Here is a 21,630-nt window from a genome sequence, read left to right on the forward strand (position 1 = left end):
CCTTTGCAGCTATATTTTACATATTGTTTTTATGCAACATGACAGTCTGTGAAAAGAATTATGAATCAATAATGAATCATGACTTACCCTTTTGATGTAAGAAATTTATAATCAACCGATAGTGCATCAAATTGTTTGTTGAGTCTGTTTCTCAGTTCCGCCAATGTAGTTTTGACTGGATCCAGAATGAGAAGGCCAAGAATTGTATCTGTATGACCATCTTGACGAAATCCATATGATTCACATGACATACAAACACCAACGGCAGTGGTGGCTTCCCCACCTGTAAATAAATTTATTTTTTTTTAATTAAATTTCATCCAATACGAAGGGTGAAAAGTTCAGGACTTAACTAAAATATCAAAGTTTACAATGCACTATATGCATGTCCAAGTTACTTTGGTGAAAGCAGATTGCCTGACCACCGTGCACTATGTGCATGTTAAAATAATTATAATAATGCATATATAATTCTCATCGTTACCTGAAAAGGCCTAATCATCTTACATTTGGTTATTTGACTAGACAAAATTTTCAGTAATAATTTTTGTTCCAATCAAAATAAACTTCATGTTCCATCCTACAATCTGTACAGGACGATAGGTTGGATTACTCGGAGTATCCCATTCTTTTAAAGTTTGAAATTATTGACTATGTTAATACTATGTAAAATTGTAATACTAGTATAGTACATGTAGTATATCAAGAAAATACAAACTGAAATTTATCGATTCTTGAAAGTTATTTCTTTATGATATAAGACTCTACGGTTGTCATATGACTTCTCTGTTACTGGGTACAACAAACCATTCCTATACCCTATAAAGCTGATAAGCTAGCATTAATTGCTAAAAACCGCCGATACTACTACGATTACAAACCAGGGTGGTCTGAACCTGAATAACAAGGGACAACTAACATTCCTAAACCATGATTGAACGAACCTGTCTCTCGTGGTAGGTTCATGCTAAAACCACGGTCCCTCTATCACCGAATTCGCAATCCCAAGCAATCTACATGACTTTGTAATGGTGAAGAAAAAACGAAACCTTAGGGTGAAATTTGAAAGGGCTTCAGCTTGCATGCACGCCTGTACAGTAGTATCACTGCATACTACCCGTGAATGCCCTGCTGGCAGTGCAGTGCTATACGGTACCACCCCGGGCAACCACTCACCTGTCATGACAGCCATGAGTCCCGTTTCACCTTGTTTTTGTGTATTTGTCATCACTTTTTGCGATAAGAATGGAAATTTCGTCAATTTACTTCAGATGAACGATAGTCTTCATACTTGAGGGCTGATTATATGCGAAATATGATGGGAGATCAAGTATGGAGGCCAGCGTATTACCATGTACGTCGCAGCAACAACCCCATGTGCCCGCAGCAGATCTGAAGCGCTGGTGTCGCCGCTCGTAAATATTTACACACATTTTGATGACGTCAAACGCAAGGCCTCCAGAAGATGTCGGCGGTCTCGGATCACTGGCTTATGCAGCAGTTTGCTGCTGTGTTTTTCTCGCTTTCTTCTCTCTCGCAGTAGTATTCCGGGGTAGATCTGTCAAAGTGGCGTATACGGTCGATAATCGGTACCTAAATAGCAAAGAGTGTGAATTTGTTGATCAAGTCATTCAAGATATTACCCAGTTCGGCCAACTTCAAGATTGGAACAATAGGTACCGTGAAATTATTACATTTACCGTACATATACATAGAGAACGAAGCCATAGAGTGCCGGTGTAGGGGAACTATTGGAAAGGGGAATTTATATGTTCACGAAATGGAATCGTCAGTTTCTGTCAGTTTCTGTTGCCATGAATTTCCACATTTAAATGACGCGTCTCGAATGCGACAGTTTTCCCTGATTTAGCTTTCCTCAAAATTAGAGGGACCGTGCTCAATGCCAAACATGTTTGAAGAATAGTATCCCAACATTTGACCTTGAAGTTTCCTAACATTGCCATTGTAACAGTGACAGAGGAATCAATGTAGAGCTGTAGAGATGGTTTGGATCTGTCAAGGCTACGATATGTCCACTGAATCATTACAAACTCTACAAGTAATAGAGAAGCTGAAATTATTATTGAATTAAAATGTAACACTGTTCCATTACTGTAATACCGTATTTTATATCAAAGTTGGAAAGAGGCTGCATGTGTAAAATCACAAGTTCATATTGTGCAGAAAATTAGTTATAGATCACACTGATTCACACAAAGACTTGACAGAATGTCAAATGCCAGATCAAGGCTTTCTACAGGTTATATACAGGACATTGAATTTGTACTGAAAATAGTTGTATTACCACTTTAAGATGTGCATGTAATATGAGAGTGAATAGCACTGATCGCAAATGAAGTCATTTTTTCTCTCATTAATATGCATAAATAAATATCTGTCCGCATTTTCTGCATAAACGATGAAATACAACTGCTGCGCATACAACAACAAAATTTGTCTGAATTTTAGGCAGCGTCGTCTGATGTTGCGCACATGCAGCTATATTTAGTAACAAACCTGAAATCGCGGTCAACGCTATTGTATGCACACTCAATAACTTCAGGAAGTTTTTTATTGAAACTTGATGATGTTTACAAGAAATCAAGGTGAAGAATCATCACAATGAGAAATAATATTTCCAGATATCAAAAAAGTAATATTATTTTGGCCATACAGCTGAGTGTAATATCTCAGTCATAGACTGTCAGAGAAACATGCCAACTTGGAATTTGCAATAATTTTTTGAATATTTCTTTGCTGTTGCACTTTTAATTACATTTGCCACACACTAATGAAGGAAAAATATATGGAAAAAATGGTGCACCCGCAGAACCGCTGAACCAATCTTCATAATGAAAATAATTAGGTTTCCTCAAAGGGGGCTGTCTTATAGCATTTTTTGAAGCTACTGGATCCCCAAAAGATTATGTTCATTTATTCAAGTGGATCCAGTATTCTTCAGTGTTGCAAAGAAGATGAACTGAGTGAGTTCATGCGTACAAAAAAAAGTTAAATTTCTATCATCATGTGTAACAAGGACTTTTGTAAATCTTCAAAAAATGTTGTTTCATTTAAAAACTTGAGAATGGGTATTATGTATGTTCTACTCCAGGATAAAAAATGCGATGTGTTCTACAGACACAGTATGCACAATTGAACACGTGGTGGCAGTACTAACAACCCCATGTGTACGAACATGTACAGAACTACTCATACTTCTATGCGCGGTTGTGCATGTGGGTTGGTTTGTACTGTGGTCCATTTGAATTCTGGGTTTAACCTATTATTACAGTTTCAAGTCTTTAGAAGGAATACAAGATTTATCTATGGTGTGTCCTGATGATCTTTATTTGCCCACAATGCAGTAAGATTGTTGCAATATTATCTTTTCAGGTTGCTGGTATTTCCACCTCTTCTTAGTCACTATAGATTCCTTATTCACAACGTCACTGAGGATTTCACCTTTCTTACAAGCTTTTCCATCGGAGAGAACGAATCCAGGAGAACTGTGGTTTGCCCTCAGGTACTTAGGTAAGTATACTTTTGAAATATTTTGAAAACTGAGCCTAGCTGTGTTTTCTGACAGCAAAGTTGAAATGCACCTAATAATACAACAATACACACTATATTTTGGAAGCTTCACATCAATGTCTTAGTTCCATATTGAAGCCAACACTAAACTTTTTACTATATTTTTCAGACTTGGGTAAAATAACGTAGGAAAGTATGGTTTACGTTGAAAGATACTAGGGTGACTTTTTTTGCCATATGACAGGTGTAGTTAATACTATCAGTAAATTGGCAGGTATTTTTATGGATTGCTATACTGTATTAATTTAACAACATTTAATCTGGCCTAGGTTTCTTAACAGTAGATAACACTGATTGTAATATAGTGCAATGAAGATGTAGTGAACTGAAATAGCTACGAAACACTTTCCCTACGACACTCATGTTGAACCCATCAATTTAGCTTGTAGACAGGAAATTTACAAGAAGAGTGAAACAGCCACGCATGTATCTAAAGTGGTTGTGCATCGACATTGAAGTGTTTTTGAAGTACAGATTTGATGTCTATTTGTGTAAAACTATTTTCTTAATACCGGGTATATGTTTTTGCACAGGGTAATGTCTGCAAAACAGCAGGAAGTACCGGACTCACATTGGAATCGTAGGACTTCCCCTGGACAGCACAACAGGAATCCAGGCAATAGACATGGTGCTTATCAAAGCACAGGAGAGGATGATGTGTGGAGATCAAGGTCAAGTCCTGGAAATATTCAGTTAGATCGGAAAGTCAGGAAGAAATCACCGGCAGTGAGTAGTGAGAGAGTTGACGGAACAGAATCCACAGATAGAACAAGAGAAAAGAGGTGAATGGTTTCATCAGTTGACACTGCAGGAAGGTCATTGCTGATTTCTGAAAAAGGAACATAGTCCAGTGACAATTTTAATAAGAGAAATAATACTAGTCAAGCTACTTGATATTTTTAGAGTTAAGAACTGGATCATTCCTTTTTAGTCATAAGGGCAAGGGTCATCCATTGGAAATGTGAATCTTATACAGCAGTGTGCATACTGTTGAATTAACAGCAACATTTCATTTTTACACAAAAGTTGATAACAGGTAAATTGTCCAGATAGTTGCATTCTTCTACATTCACAATGAATATAGTTGATTTCACTGTCTGACCCAGCCATCTGCAATAACTCCTGACTGAGTCAGATCATGAGAACAGTACACGTGCCAAGACATAAATATCTTCATACACATAGTAGATTGTCAAACATTTAAATTGACACTTTAAGCCAGGTAACTTTTTATTTCATAAGGCTAAAAGCCACGGTCAGTGACTCTCGAAGCAAGGATGGCTCGTGGGTGAAATGGAATAAGAAACAAGTTGCATGTTTGTAACTGACAGCCAACACCCTGCTGGCTTTTTTCTGTCAGGGCTTGACAATTTTTTTTCCAGACCACTTGTCCGTCGGACAAGTGGATTTTTAATTTCACTTGTCCTCTCAAAAATTTTACTTGTCCTCCATTTGTAATAATCAAGACCAAAATACTTGCGACGAATTCTGTAGCAGCTTTCAGGGCTTTCTTATTTTGGTAATTTTCGCCGATGTTGACGCCGATTTTTCTCAAAAGTTTACATTGAAGTAGGCCTGCATACGGCCTCCACCACAAGAGGCGGTATAACGCGGGAACACACAGATCTGTACGCAGGGCTTACATTAAATTTGAAGGTACATATCATACATCGGCTTCCTGTGTTTGGCAAGCATAAATGCCGTCGTAAAAAGATTGGTCAGTTTCTGTCGCTGGTCGTCGTCATTCGGTTCACGCATTGCGAGTGCATGCGATCGGGGTGTTGGCAAGTGAAACCGTATCTGGCTCAGCGGACCCACAAAATTTCCACAATCATTGTCCCCGTCACGATCTCATCTGCGATGCGCCAAACAGTCCAAATGCGGTTGACTAAACTCGTGAGACCTTATCGATTCAATGCGAAACATGTCGCATCCGTCAAGAAAAGCATTTCGCTTGGTTTGGCCATGGAGGTAGTCTCTTCCTACCTCCATGGTTTGGCAATGGTGGGGTATTTGAGACACAACGTACAGAACATTTTGGAACCGTCATATTTCAACCAAGGCTACTGTGCTTTCCATTTCGGCAGATAACATCTACGGCGTTTTTCCTCATCAAAACACTTATGTTTAGATCTTTTGTCAGAAACATCGTTCTAATCATCACATCGAGTCGTCGATTCTCAGACGATCCCACTCACGCTGGCCCTCGTGGCGCTGTCGTAAATCATTGCAACGTCGTTTCTCAGAGTTACACAATGCCCATCGTCGTAAACTACGCGCCTCTTTACGGCAACAGCTTTGCTTGGTTTTTGCGGAGGTCTGCGCACTGCGGAGCGGAAATTACGCTCTGGCTCGCGAAAATGCACGATGCCTTGTTTGCGTTAGTGGAAATATTACCGTAAAATACTCATATTTACAGCAATCACTCCACAAACTATCTGCCAACAATGTTCGTCTACTTCGCGAGGCTGCATAAATGATTTTGAAGTACTGCACGGTCGATCGCCGATAAGCAATATGATTGGGTTTTGCAATTTTTACCTAATTTGTTGGGGCGGAGCAGTCAGCATACAACAAAGAAATGCTGTTTACGCCAAATTTTAAGCGACTTTTTTAATTGGACGATGAAACAATTTCATGTCGATCATCGAAGAATTGCAACATTGTGTGAGTCGGCAAGTGAATATCAGAAGAACGTCACAATTCTATCTAAAAAAAGTCAGTGATTGACATTTATTTTGTGTGAACGACAACGCAAATCGGGTGACACTTGCACAAACCGCAACTTGGGTTCGCGTTGATTGCGCCAGAAGTTGTATAAACAACTTGTCCTGCGGGCGACCAGATTTTATTTTTGACTTGCCCGAACGTAAATTTCTCTTGTCCCGGGCGTCGGGCGATAGGAATTGTCAAGCCCTGTCTGTGTTCTGGTTTTTATTTTACAGTTATTTTCTTCCATTGTTTTCTTGATTAAATCATACAGGGTTATAAAGCTTGTAACGATAGGTTCCTGTTGACTGGGGGGAAAAAACTTCAGATGTACTTTTTGCCTCTCTATATTTAATTTTGAGTTCAATCTCAATGACGTGCTCATTAACTCCACTTTAAAGAGGAAGAAAATACAACAATTTTGACATTTTTTTAAATGCATTTTCTGAAGTTCATTTATTGATTTTGTAGGAGCAAAGCAAGGCGGCCTGCCCAAGAGTTGTACGTACCAAGGGCACTTAGACAACGACAACAGGAACAAGATACAGAATCTCAACCTCAGGGAGAAGGAGTGTCAAAACAGCCTCTGAATCCAGATACAACATTGAAAGAGACAAGAAAGTCTGACAGACATTACAGTGCCTCACCTGGCAGATCTGCCAGATCACAAAATGAAAGAAGACAAAAACAAGAGCACGTGAAGAGGGAAGGCAGAAATGAAGAGAAAAGGTCAGGAAAAAGCAAGGAAAAGGTGAAGGAAAGAAAGTCGAGAGAAAAACACCATGAAAGTAGATCTTCGCAACATCGGCAGAAGAATGAACGGGGCAGGGAACTCAGGGACAGTACTTGTGAGACTGAAGGTCAACAAAAGCAGGAAATGCAGGTGATCTCTGACAATTCAGACTTTACAACACTTGAGAAAGAAAAGAGCGCCTTTGATGTTGAAAGGATTAAAGGAAATGTTGAGGGTGATGACACTGATACAGTGCACTCTTTCAGTGACAGGGGAGTTCAACAAGAAAGGATAAATCAAAGTGATGGTAAAACTGTTAGAGATGCTGGAGAAGGAGTCACATGTACAGGAGTTACTGAGCAATCTGTGATCCATGGAAATGTATCCATGTCAGGCAAGGAGCATTATCAACACTGTATGGATTCTTGTCCTGGAAAGGTTAGCAATCTGATTACTGGGCAAGAACTCAAAATTGTAATTTCTGAGCCTTCAGAGTGTGATACAGTGCCTGATGACCATGAAACCATGGGAGAGGTTTCAAAGATAGATATTGAAAATGTTCCAAAGAGTGATTCTGAATCAGACAAAGGTTTTGGAACGGTAGGTCTTGCAGAGACTGAAGTTGAGGAAAAGACATCCTCCAAATCATGTCAAAATCCAGTTAGGACTAGTCATTGTGAGAATAAAACAGATTCAGAACACTCAGTGAATGAAAATGATGATAGTGAAAGCAGGGAGTTGAACAACTCAGGGAATCAAAACTCCGTTGAGACGACTGTTGATTCTGAGAAAGTTGCGGATATTGTCAGTGACAGCTGTCATAGTCATGGAATGGCTGCAGTGCAAGACAGTATGTCAGAAACACTTCACAAGGTCAGTGTCAGTCAAATTACAGATTTGAAAGTTGAATTGGAGACAACTGATGCTGCAACAACTGTTGCAGCAGACAACAGAGACAGGGAACTGCAAGATACTGAACTCAGGACAGAAATTGAAAAATTGGGAGACAGCGACCAATCAGAAACGATGTTAGATAATGCATGTGGTCTAAATGTTCAAAAGACAAACATGCCTGACTGTGCCAGCAGTGAAGAAAAAATGAGTGCTATACAAACGGACAGTCAAGAGTTTTCAACAATCAGAGGTGAGAAACATGATGATGTTGAAGTGACTGTAACAGATGGATATGAGAAGGAGAAATTAAAAGCTGCATCAGGGAGTGACCTTCCAAAAGTTACAGAAAGTGCTGCTGATCACAAAGACACTGTTTCCATGGATACCAATGAGTCTGTTCCCATGGAAATAAATGATGCAGTAGAGGAGGAGGAAGATGAGGAATCATGGGACGCCATGTTTGATGACAGTGGAGAGTGTTTAAATGATGAATTGAAGAAAGAGGTAAGGAAAAATTCATGCAAAATATGTCGATACATAAAAGCAATTTGGAAAGTAATTTTTCTTTACGAGTGTAGCATGTTTCAAATATGGGATTTGACATGTAAATTTTTTGAAGTGCATTACTTCAAATATATGTAGAACAATTACCAAGTACATTGCATTTTCTCACCACATTGCAAGTAAACAATAGTTTTTTTATAGAAATCCTTTCAAAGTCCAGTATAGCATATTTAGCAAAGAATCAAAAATTTCCATATGCTGCATATATCATATTTTCCTGTTTATGATTTTCCTGTATGGACAAAGGTATAAAACAATGTTATCTCAAAATCAACTATTATGACATATTTTTTAAATACCACTGAAATTTGTGCTTTCCTTCATGGACAAAATCAGATCTGTTCAGATTTGCATCTTCTTAACATTCCAAACATTTGAGCATATTCTTTTTATATCTTTGACAGTTTGGCATAATGTGCACCTTCACACATCAGTAATGGGTAACTTTTACCTTGACATTCACAGCTTTCAAAAGAAGTAAAGAAAACAAAAAAGAAAAAAATAGTTGTGCAGAAGCCAGAGTATGACTATTACAACTATCAACCGAAGACAACTTTGATTACTCTGGTAAGAGTGTCTCTGTCCATTTGTCTTTTATTTTGATTTAATTATGAATATATTATGATATATTAAGTATTTCAAATTACACAGAATATTGTCGTGATCACAGTAAAGAGCTGTAGACATCATTTGGTAATTGTACTGTAGGTAAGGATTGTGATTTCAATATCCAAGTTATCAATCATCTCAAATAAGTATTATATGATTTTCTTTATAATTATAATTATATGATTATTTTATTGAGATACTGTGTGCTACTAGCCTAGGAAATGCATTCTGAGACAGTCACTGATGCCATCATTATGTAATGTTACACGTAAAGTAACATCTTTTTTACACTTATTTGAATGTGCGTCCTTATCATTGGATTTTGTGACCAATTATAGAATACTTCAAGGCCAGTGGTTTCAGTATGTGAATAAAAAATTAAGTATTCTAATATCACACAGGTTTTGATACTCACCTGAGCAAATGAACTAACATACACTTGTTAATTGGGTTCAGAAAGATGTATCTAATTTCAGATGCCCATGATTAATTAATGTGACTTCTCCAGCATAGGTAATGGAATGTACCGTTGACATGTTGTTTTTTTTCATAAACATGTAGAATTCAGCCATGTGATAGAAGTGTATGACTTTCCTGCTGAATTCAAGACAGAAGATCTTGTTATGGCTTTCAACAAGTTCCAGTGAGTAAACACTTCATCCTTCTCTTGTGCCTGTGATAGTCACAGAATAGACCAAATTGATTTGTTAGTCACAGAATAGACCAAATTGATTTGTTAGTCACAGAATAGACCAAATTGATTTGTTAGTCACAGAATAGACCAAATTGATTTGATAGTCACAGAATAGACCAAATTGATTTGTTAGTCACAGAATAGACCAAATTGATTTGATAGTCACAGAATAGACCAAATTGATTTGTTAGTCACAGAATAGACCAAATTGATTTGATAGTCACAGAATAGACCAAATTGATTTGATAGTCACAGAATAGACTAAATTGATTGAATAGTCACAGAATAAGTCTGATTGGTTTGATTGTCACAGAATGAGCCAAATTGATTTGATGAGAATGGGCCAGATTGATTTGATAATCACCGAGTGGGCCAAATTGATCAAAAACTTCTTTCTAAACAGTCCGGGTCAGCTCCAAAATTGGAGACGCTATACCATAATATTTTCCCCTTCTCATTAGCCAATCGCGGCCAGCGCGCCATCAGTAAAAATTGTATTTCCTGGCAACCTCCTCATGCGTCCTTCGTTACGTACGCCATACTGTGTCGAACTCCCGCGCCGTATTCTGTCATAGTGTCGAACAGTTGTGTGGCCACTCTGTCAAAACACAATTTCAAAATCGCGTACCAGTTTTATTCTGGCTAAGACAACCAAACCCCATATATCGCTGTGATTCCTAGACTCTGGCTTGAAGTCCTGCGAAATATAAATCGTGTACCTACACAGATCGTTCAGAATACCCCATTTGTATCGGAGATGGCAGCGATACAAATTCTACCGTATGGGGAACAGTTGTGTGGCCACTCTGTCAACAACATTTTCAAAATCGCGTACCATTTTTAGTCTGCGTTTGACTACTACAAAACGGGTATCGTTTTAAAGCTCTGACATTGCTCTTCTTTCTTGCAAAATGTTATACACGTACCTACACAAATAACCTTTATAACAGTATTTCTAATAGAGATGACGAACATCCACAAAATGATTCTCGGTACTTGAGCGAAATCGATAAACTGGGGGTAGAAATGAATCATCAATATTTCGAATATCTGTTCACTAATCGGACTCCTTGTTGGACATGACCTTCTGCAGAACACGTGGATTATGTTGACTGTCGAAATTCGTCGAAATTCACAAGACAGGGGCTTAATAAGCGGCCCAAAACTGCCGATCACACTTGGTGGGTAATTTGTGACCCAGTGTGACCTGTACTTTATTAATGATGTAATCTGGTCGATGATTGGCTGAATGCCGGAATACATTATCATAATGAGTCTCCAATTTTGGAGCTGACCCGGACTGCTAAAGTGGTTTGCCATTGGTTAGACTGACAAGAATCTTCTTTCAATCTAACAAGAATCACTATCAAAAATGTGTGTTCTCAAAAGTTTGTATCAACATACATTTCAATGTACGGGGAGGGTGTGGGTTCATGAATGTTAACAATGTGAAATGTTTATGAACAACAGTTTAACGTTCAGGATGAAGGGAAGATTGATTGAATCATTCCACAAAATGAAGAATTGTTACTATGGTGATAAGTGATATTTCTGACACATTTGGAGATGCATACACTGGTAGTTTTGATCCTTCAGCAAATCTCTGCAGAAAAAAATTCCATTCATTTTATCTATGTTTATTTCTGATCTGTCCAACACACATGCCGTTTGTTCTGTAAAACTCATGATGCAATTGAAGTTTTCCTTTTTCAATTTCTGTATCTTTGAAATGTTCACTTTTTACAGGTCAAGAGGTTTTGACATTAAATGGGTAGATGACACACATGCCTTAGCAGTGTTTTCAAGTCAAATCGCCGGTGAGTTTAATCATTTATTAATATGTAGTTTAACATACACCAAAATACACCATAATGTTATAGTATTGACATTTCTCACAGCTAGAGAGAGACAGGACATGGGGTGTGTGGAGAAGTGAAACAGATGGATCATGAAATTCTAAACACTGTCAATTATCAAAGGAACAAAAGATTCAGCCATTCTGTTCATGATATTAGCATGTAAATTCATTATTGCTATTAGTCAGCCCGCCTTTGTATCCTTCTTCTGGTATCCAGTCTCTGAACTGCTTTGGCTTTTAAACAGTGCACTGTTAATGTATGTGAGTCATTTGAGGAGTTTGATCACATATCTATGGTATCACTGATGTTCACTGGGATGGTCATGCAAAAACGAGTGCATCACCAATATTGTACAAAGCTACGTATGTTCCATGATAAACGATGGCTGACATACCGGTACTAGTACAAAATATGTACAAATGCAAATAGTGACAGGGGATTTGTAAAGAAACTCTGTGACTAGATTTCAAAACACACTGCCAGACATTCCCTTTATACCACTAGTGTGTTTTCAGTCCATAAACAATGAATTGATGGTGTTTTATGTTACAGCCAACGATGCACTGGACACCCCTCATCCTATGTTGAAGACTCGTCCAATAATGATGGCTTCAAGAGATGCCAAGCAAAAAGCCAGGAAATGTGTAGAATTCATACAACCCTACAAAGCAAGACCAGAAACCACTGCTCTGACAGGTTGGTCCATGAATCTCAAAATATCTGTGTTCTATTTACTTGATTAAATCACAAGGTTATAATCTGATAACTTGCCCTCGCTTGGGCCACTTCTAAATTCACCAGATATTCCATGGCCTTAGTCAAGTCAAAATGTATGCATTCTTAAATATCTTCAGAAAGAATTTTCTAAATGTATAGAACTAATGAGCCTTAATGAAATAGTTGGCAATATATATATATATATATATATATATATATATATATATATATATATATATAATTATAAATTATAAATATTCTTAGATTCTTTTCCATTTAGTTATTCACAAATGTATAAGAGATGAGAGAAAGTCATGACTAAGACTGCAGAAATCACTGACAAGATGTCTTTCTTTTGTTTGATGACAGCACGCAGGCTGGTCAGCACTGCCCTTGGTCTTCAGTCAAGTGTTCCAAAGGAGAAGAGAGATGCAGAGAGAAAGAAAATAAAACAAGCAAAAGGTTTGTATGTTGTCTTTTGCTTCCCTCTCATCTTGGTTGCCTGTCATAAAAATTAAAAATTGTAAAGGACCACCATGATCTGGCCTGCATCTTAATCAATGTGTCCAAATATACTTTATTATCAAGGTGATAATGATGATTATGATCATGATTATGATCATGTTAATGATTACCAAACTTTCATCATAATGATGATGATGCAGCTAATGCTAATGATGGTGATAGTTCATGATGATGATGATAATGCAGCTAATGCTAATAATTGTGATATTTCATGATGATGATGATGGTTACAGTAGTGGGTGGCTGTAATCTCTTTATTGCAACGTACCTTTTAATCAACAACTTTCTCTTCCTCTGTCTCAACAGAAAAGAAACGAGAAGAAAAGAAGCAGAAAGAAGACATTTGGGAAGGAAATGTGTAACATCATTTTATTTCAGTAATATCTGATTGACAGGAATTTATAATAAAGTTTTTGTGTATTTTCAGTGTAACAAAACTTACAGCTAATTCATCTAATCACTTTTGTTCAAGGTTCACTTTTGATACTCGGTCCATTTTTGCCAATATTTGTCAGTGGAATTAAACTGCCATGATTTTACTCTTTACTTGTGTAATTAATGAATTTGACAAATGAGATTAACAAAATTAAATCACGGTGAATAAATTAGTGATATTTATTGTGCATGTGTTTTACTTGTGTTGCTTCAATGAGATTCTTTGTAAGGAAAGCATGTCAGGCAATTAAGGCTTGTTAAAGAAGTCTTTAACATTTGTGAGATAAAAACTGTTTTCTTTGCCAGTTTTGTGATATTGATGTACTCCTTATCTCAGCCACAAATCATAATGCAATTTGGCAGTCCATACAGGCTGGCAAAGTTTTATAGTCAAAGTATGTTAGATACAAAACTTTACAGCAGGGAAAAATTTGTGTTTTATTTATTCAGTATAACTGGTTCCTTATGAGAAGCTTGCCGAAATGATAAATGCCAATGCAGTGTTTTTTGTGTGTAGGGTTTGCCATTCTGTACCGTTAGCTTAATGGTTGTACATCTGATTCTATGACAGGAGGTATAAGTCAGCAAGTGGTGTTGTATGATGAATATCCAAGTCTGACTCTAAAAGAAAATTATAATGTAATAGTAGTGATAAGGGAGTTCAAGAAAAGGTTTCACCATCTTCTTATAGTGAGTGTTCTTCCAGTTTGTGAGGTGAAACGAATGTAAATATGGCATTATATTGTACTCCTATCATCATTTATTCAACGATGACTGGTTAACTTGACTTTATCATTGCTGTTTGTATAATGTTGATACTTGCAGAATTTTGTGGATATTTTTTAATTTTCCTGAATAATGTAAAATGAGTAGGTCAACATTTACAAACTAAAAGCAGTGTCATGTATATGTACATCTGATAATATGATATATCATGAACATTTTAATGTGAAAAGTTTGAATGCTGGCATTCATGTCTGTAGAGTTGGTGAAAGTATCAGTCTTGCCATATCATTAATCGTGGCAGATTCATTCAATAAATTTTTCCATAATATTATTACACTCAATTGCCAACAAATTTGTACACAATGATAAGACCACACTGGCCAGCTGTAAATAAATTTTATTGAATATTGTTGCCAGAAATTTTTGAAGACTCTGTACATTGATTAGAACCATTCTGTAGCATCAGTTTTAATACTGCTAGGCATCAATGAATTTAGTGTACTGATAATTTATAATAATATTATGTGCAGATAGGTTTTTGTATAAAATTGAAGTAGCCTAGTGTCAATTCACAAACTGTCAAGATATGTTTTTCATCATTCAAGGTTCAGTTATGAAAAGCTTTATAGCGGTAACTGTGACAGTGTTCAGTAATATTCTGAAAGTTGTCTGCATCACAGCTGTACTCAGAACCAGTCTGATTTAAATCAGATGTAACCATGGCAACGTTCAACCTTTGCTTGTTCTTTGCTGTTTTGATCTACTTATATTTGCCTGACTACACCTGACACAAATCTGTAGAAGATAGAGTCCAAATCTTACACATCAGCCAGAACAGCAACTCTTTGGAAAGGTGTTCACAACTGCCACTTGTTATGAGTTGCAGCATTATATTTAAAAACAGAGCCTAATTTGCTCCTGCAAAGTGTGAGATTGAAACGCAATATTCTATGACTGAGGTTCAGATGGAGTTAATAAGCAACTAACAAGAACGGCAAAGAACAAGCAAAGGTGGCAACGTTGCCATCTACATGATTTGGGCTAATGTGCAGCATCTCGGAAGCTGTTATCCAATTGATTGGCTGAATCTTACCATTACAATTGAATAATACAAATAGACTCCCTAATTTGCTATGAATGGTGATAACCGACCAATCAGATATAACCTTCCGAGCACGCTGCTGTGCTTTTAATCAGCTTTTACGCAGGACTTGTATTCAGAATGTGTAATGCTCAATATCAAAAGTCTTTGACCTGACAAATTCTCCAAAGTTTATAATCTGATGACCAGAAATGGTTACATTGATGTTGGAATATAAGTTTCTCTGGCACATGGATGACATTATATTTACCCAGGTATAGATTGTACCATACCTCCATATGGCAATTGCATATGATGACAACACTTATGTAACTTAATTTCTATACACAAGCTTCTTGTTCTCCATTCTTGGAAAAGACTCACACACTGGAGACTCAAAAAGGGATGTTGAGGCCAAATACTGTCAAAATGTTTGCTACATCGAGTACATGTATGCAATTGCAGATGCCAATGGTCATTTTGCTGATTGCCAAGTGAATGCAAGGGCGCCACCTTGTGGCAAAGAAGTAAAATTCCCTATCTGGAGAGAGACTCCTCCAGTGTTTGAAGTGATAGCTTAGAAAAAGATTACTGACTGAAACTGAACAATGTCTGCCAGTACCTGTTAGTTGATCTTTGTGTGTTCAGCCTTGAAGTTTTGTCTTTGTGTTGAATAGATGAATGTATACAAACATCAAAAGTATTACTTTTTGAACTTTCCTTGAATAAAGAAATTAAAAAACTAAAGCACTTGTTCCACGAGTACACGAGCAGTCAGGCTTTGTTCTGGCACCTTTCATTCTAATTCAGTTCTCTTTGATACTCGATCCTATTGTGTCGTCAAAGCCAAAGGATATATGTCATACTGACTTAGCATTACAACCTCATAACTTAGTAAACTCCTGGAAAAAGGGTAGAATACCTGAATTATTCTATAATGAGTGAAGGACTCTATAAACTCTGGTACCGTATCATGATGATTGGGGATTTGAGGATCGTAATATACGGATAAAAAGGACAAATGAGCCTTTGAGATGTAAGTAGATTTTGGCCATGAAGTAGGTTGTGAATGAACAATTATTAAGCGCTCAACTAGTTGTTGAGCCTATTGGTTTAGACATGAACTACTATTGGCATGTCATTGAAGGACATGAATTTCAAGACTGTTGGTATAGCGATTTGACTAATATGCCTGTTTAACCAAAATGCTGCAATCTGACTCTGCAGGATGTTAAAGGCGGAGCCTCCCTTTAAAAGGACGCGAAGCTGTGGCGGCGTTCATTGTGTGAGTGGACACCGAACAGGTAAAACACGGGCACACGCTCCAGAAAATGCCACTTTTTAGGTTTTTTTCCGGTCGCAAAACACAGACTGACTGCTAAGCGGTCAGCGCAAAGGTGATGCCGATCGTACTCAGTGGTTATATTCAAATTCGAAAGTGACTGTAAGACGATTTTTTAGGAAATTCGAGCGTTGTTGGTGGGGAATCATGACCGTTTGCGATTTGAACCGACCGTCAATCAAACGCTTGTATAAACTCTGTTTGCAGGATTAGCAAAAGGTGACAAAAGTTTGAGATCAGTTTGTGTAATTAATGTTATAGAAATCAAACATCGTACTGGCCAAATGTTTGACTGGGAGGAGAACTCCACTAATGCGAGAACCTGGGATTGAAAAGTGCGGCTTTAAGTGGGTATGTCTTTTCAAAGCCATACAGCTTTACAGGAAATTCTGAGTGCACAACAACCAGTGATGGTTGTGCTCAAAAAAGATGCTAACACTATAAACTAAGGTACATCTGCAACAGTGAAGATCAACACACTACAACACTAGGTGCAGAAATCAAGATCACTCCATCAAGTGGGCAAGAGTCTCGGAAACCATGTTTTTTTTAATACTTTGAGAAGATTTATGTAACGTGATCGACCATCTTCCTGAAATTTAGAGTGCAGCCAGATAATGTGACCAACTCGGCACCATGTACCACTATTGGTGTATATTACATTACACGAAATGAAACAATATATATAAATTCATAGCATACTGTAGTGGGAGCCATTATAGTGTTAAAGGTGCTATTTTTTTTAAGTTAATCTGTGTACAAAAATTACAAAAAAAGTTCTAACAAATACAATGTTCTTCATTAATCCTATTGGAAAAACTGAATCAATACCTATATCTTTGGGGAAATGTAACTGAATATTATTTAATGTTTTCTCAAAGGCCTTTAGATTAAACCATAATGACCAGTAGTTTCTGGGTAACTTTGTATTTGTGAATATTAATTCTTTTATAGTTTTGAACTAGTTTGTCCAATTTTATTGGAACAAAAGATTTTCATTCTATTGTCCCTTTAAAGACTATTTCTATAGCCAATTTAGGACCTGTATTTTGCAATTGATAAATCTTGATGGGTGTTGCACAAGTTGGTCGGTGTTGACAGCTATGGTAGCTCTGGCTTTATTAATTGATATCTGGGCATGATCAGACACCCTGTAATCAACATGAAATAGAGGGGTGATAAAGTGGTTCTCAGGTTCTTGACCTGCACGCATATACAGATTGACAGAGACAAGGCACACTTTATGATTGTGTAGGGCTATTAAACTTGATCCAGTAGAAAAAGGTGCAAATGAATCGTAATGTAACAGATTGATTGTCTAAATCAACTCATGATCAAACTATTTCCAGGTAAATACTTCTTGGAAATTTTGCACACGGAGCTGATTATGCAAATATCTGAGTTTAAGGGTCATATAGAGTCCAGCTGCCCTAACTAACTGTCACCCGGAAGTTCCCTGGACGACATATATGTCACTCTTTGTTCTCGACTCCTTATCATTTCCAAATTAGGCAGTAAGTGTAACTCAAAGATTCCAACTTCAAAGCTTTTGCAATATGTATATCTCAGCGCAATCGGATTCGGGTATGTGACAATTATATTTTGATGATGTACTATTAAACAACGATTATGAAATATGATGGCAGTTTGCTGCGGATCCGTAGCCCTCTCCCTTTGCTGGTTGTGTTGGGGGAGTGCCCCCTCCCCAACACAACCAGCAAAGGGAGTGGTAGGGCTACGGATCCGCAGCAAGATGGCAGTACGCAATTATGCCATTATCACCAGACAGTATTACAATCATGGATGCACGCAGTCCAAAGTCTGTTCAGAGTGTTAAAGCATACAGACTTCTTAGGGACGGACCATTAGATCTTGGGAGGGGGGTGGTCAAAAACAGAAAAAAAAAATTTTTCAGAGCAGAAAGTTAGGAAAAAAAAATCTTCAAACTAGTTTGCAAAATAAAAAAAAAATAAATAAGAAGACAAAGGCGTAAAAAAAAAATCTGCAAAAGTCTTTAAAATTTTGAATTTTTTTTAGATTTTACCGACAGTAAGCAACTTTCTGTATAATTTTAATACATCCTCCCGGCACATTTTTAATTTTAATTTATACATTTAGAGTGACTGTATCCCTTATACTGGAAGTTGTGATTATCTTATCTTTTCAGGACTTTTGTATTCTGATCACTTGAAAATTATGAAATTATAGAGCCTGTTTTCTACTTGTTTCCTGCGTACAAACCAAGCAGGTACACTAGGTAAAACATTGAAACTATTGTATGGTTGTCAAGACAGAAAGTTGTATTTGCTTTTTAAGATCAAGGTAAACAGATGCAGGCCACATCAGTTTCATTTTTTTCACAGCATTTTATTACAATGATGAATGCAAGAATGGGTGAACAAGTAAAAACACGTCAATAATGATAAAACAACATATCAAGTCATTATGTATTATTTTGCTTTTAAAAAGGCATTTTCAATTCTTTTTCTCAAAAAAAAACCCTCAAATAACAACAGCAACACATGTTTTAACATTCAACAATACACTACGTAGAATGCCATCTATCCAACAAATCCCAACACAAAAACACACAAAAGGGTTGAACTTTGAAAGTTTCTCGATAGCAAATACTGAATAAATCTGCATGGTTAATCGTTTTTGTGTAGCAAATTTCAAAGAAATTGGACAAGCCCTTTAGGGGAATACAGATTTTTTGACCATGAATGGCATAAATTGCCCAAAAAGACAAATATTAATATTTCAACACATCTATACACATCCAATCAATTTGGACATGCTGCTACAGAGAAATAGATGTTTTGATCAAAAAAGGGCAACAATTGCTCTAAAAACATAAATATGCAAATTTCACTATATTATTTAGCTTATTTTAGCTTCTCAGCTTGTCAAAATCAATTGTAAATCATGAGATATGCATGATGTTTGGTGGGGTGAATGTAGGCATTTCACCACGCAGTAGGAAGCCAGGAAACCAAAATAGTCAATTTTCAAAACTATATGAAGCTACTGAGGAGCAAGAAGACCATGTTTCAGAGGAAGATGTGTAATCCGAAAAAAATGCTCCCAAAGTGCCACCAAATAACACCATTTTTATCTCTATTTTCAAAAGCTCCAACAGCAGGAGGGGGGACACCCCCCTCCTGACCTCCCCCCGCAAAAATACTCCCCAAGTGCCACCAAATAACACCATTTTAATCTCTATTTTTCAAAAGCTCCAACGGCAGGAGGGGGACACCCCCTCCTGACCACCCCCCGCAAAAATACTCCCCAAGTGCCACCAAATAACACCATTTTAATCTCTATTTTTCAAAAGCTCCAACAGCAGCAGGGGGACACCCCTCTCCTGACCTCTTCCCAGTGACCGCTTGCGTGGCCGCTTGTGGTGCTTGGCACCACATGTTTGCCCTCTTTATCTTCAGACAGCGACGAACGAAAAAAAAATTATAAATCTGAAAATTTACTCTGAAAAAAAAAAATTTGCACAGCTAATTTAATTGGAAAAAAAAATTTCAGAAATTTACAATAGTAAAAAAAAATTTTCACAATTTCATTGTGACCACCCCCCTCCCAAGGTCTAATGGTCCATCCCTTATCAAACTGGAGTATTGTCTTGTGCACTGTATGCCAGTGATCTCATGATCAGTTGTGTCATTCAATATTCAGCTTTAAAATACGAAGTTGAAGATGTTGTATGATGTAACTTTTGATATTTGAAACAAAAGCATGAGTATAAGCTTGAGTTTATAATTATATTTTTGACATTTTGTTTCTCTTATGAATTTGTTTTTGTTTCACATTCTGTTACTTTCGTTTTTGCGGCATACAATGTATTTCTTACATCTGTGTGAGAATTTTACACTGACCTTTGCTAAGACAGTGTCAGGTTAGGGGGCAATATGCACCCAACACAGCTCAAAAATAACGTTGTTGCAAATTATCCATTCAATTTTAATTGATTTGTTAACCCAAGATAGAAATATTGGTTAGGTTCACCTTTTAGCTTGTCAAGCGGTTGTAAGTTGTGTGATAAGGAAGTGTTAATTTATGCAAATGTATGCAAATCACCCGATTTCCTGGCTTCTCTTTTATACAATTTAAAGATTTCCAAAGAATTTAACTCCAATCTAGTTTGGTCAAATTTTCTGAAATTTTCACAATATGTTCTTTAAATGCTATATAAAAAATGAGTATTATGTTTGGCAATAAGGTTCTTACATTTTGAATAAGAGGCATTTTAATTTTGCTAATCATGTTTTAAATCACTTTTTTGAGTGTCAGTCTTTCAACCCATGCCATTTTAGAATGAGGATAGATAATGCAAAATAGAATAGTGGTCATTTTCTATATATACTCTTCTTTCAAGATAAATGTTACATTTCAGAAAATAGTGTCAAGTTTTTGACTTAAATTAATTTTATCATTAATACCAATATTGAGGTTTTTTACCCTAAATATATGCCCCTTCATCCTTCGAGTAAACTAGTACTACCATACTAAACTTTAGATTCTCTGCTTTTTGAAAATGATGGGTTTCCCTGTCATCATATATTCCTTTGAAAAAGACTGTTGGCAACATGCAGCTCCACCTTGAATTGGGTAAATACTATTCTCAGCTATGTATATAACGTCTGAAGGAGAATGGTTTCAGGGTGCAACAAAGGGATAGTGCTGCGTCTAATAAGATTCCGACTGCAGGTACTATAAACCTTGACCAAGGTCAATAAACCTCAATTACCACATACTGTGGTAGTTGAGCAACCTTAGCCTCATGAGGGTTTATCCATCCATATACCCACTGTTTCATCACAGTGATTGTAATTTACTCACAGTTATTCTGAAGTTTTGTCATAAGTATTTGTACCAGAAGGGTCATCAAATTTTGGCAACTGTGTGTTCATACAAATTCTTGCCTGTAAAACTTTGTGCAAATTTTACAACTTTAATCAATACATAGAAAACAATAGAAGATGAAAGGTACATCTATGATTGATATTGCAAAGCAGATCTACAGTCTATAAAGTGGAAAACAATAATTTACAATCATAAATCTTGTAGAAAGAACTCTGTTTTTTCAAAAGCATAGACCTTTAATAATTCCTGTTAACTACTGAGGGTCTCTACTGTGCAGAA

General features: G+C 36.9%; 3 protein-coding genes across 6 annotated transcripts in view; 2 read left to right on the forward strand and 1 right to left on the reverse strand.

Annotated features, from left to right (window-relative positions):
• The window catches only part of LOC139120742 (uncharacterized), a 40,860-nt gene extending 39,461 nt beyond the window's left edge, over positions 1-1,399 (reverse strand). For all 4 annotated transcript variants that reach the window (XR_011549140.1, XM_070685286.1, XM_070685288.1 and 1 more), the window contains exons 1-2: positions 1,177-1,399; positions 88-283 (exon numbers count right to left, since the gene is read on the reverse strand). Coding sequence is in view for 3 of the 4 variants with exons in the window: in XM_070685286.1 (XP_070541387.1) it covers positions 88-283; positions 1,177-1,228 (248 nt within the window). In the remaining variant the exon portion in view is untranslated. The remainder of the gene's footprint in view (positions 1-87; positions 284-1,176) is intronic.
• Positions 1,400-1,422: 23 nt separating this feature from the next.
• On the forward strand, positions 1,423-12,832 carry LOC139120744 (protein starmaker-like). The gene is made up of 9 exons (XM_070685292.1): positions 1,423-1,676; positions 3,394-3,531; positions 4,125-4,373; positions 6,772-8,431; positions 8,957-9,058; positions 9,662-9,743; positions 11,541-11,611; positions 12,206-12,349; positions 12,740-12,832. The coding sequence occupies exons 1-6, from the start codon at positions 1,438-1,440 to the stop codon at positions 9,674-9,676; spliced, it is 2,403 nt and encodes an 800-aa protein (XP_070541393.1). The 5' UTR covers positions 1,423-1,437; the 3' UTR covers positions 9,677-9,743; positions 11,541-11,611; positions 12,206-12,349; positions 12,740-12,832.
• Positions 9,724-13,257, forward strand: LOC139119581 (coiled-coil domain-containing protein R3HCC1L-like). Its single transcript, XM_070683425.1, has 5 exons — positions 9,724-9,743; positions 11,541-11,611; positions 12,206-12,349; positions 12,740-12,832; positions 13,202-13,257. Exons 1-5 carry the CDS (start codon positions 9,724-9,726, stop codon positions 13,255-13,257), a joined length of 384 nt encoding a protein of 127 aa, XP_070539526.1.
• Positions 13,258-21,630: the final 8,373 nt, after the last annotated feature.

Source organism: Ptychodera flava, chromosome 20, assembly GCF_041260155.1.
Source record: "Ptychodera flava strain L36383 chromosome 20, AS_Pfla_20210202, whole genome shotgun sequence".
Classification (NCBI taxonomy): Eukaryota; Metazoa; Hemichordata; class Enteropneusta; family Ptychoderidae; genus Ptychodera; species Ptychodera flava.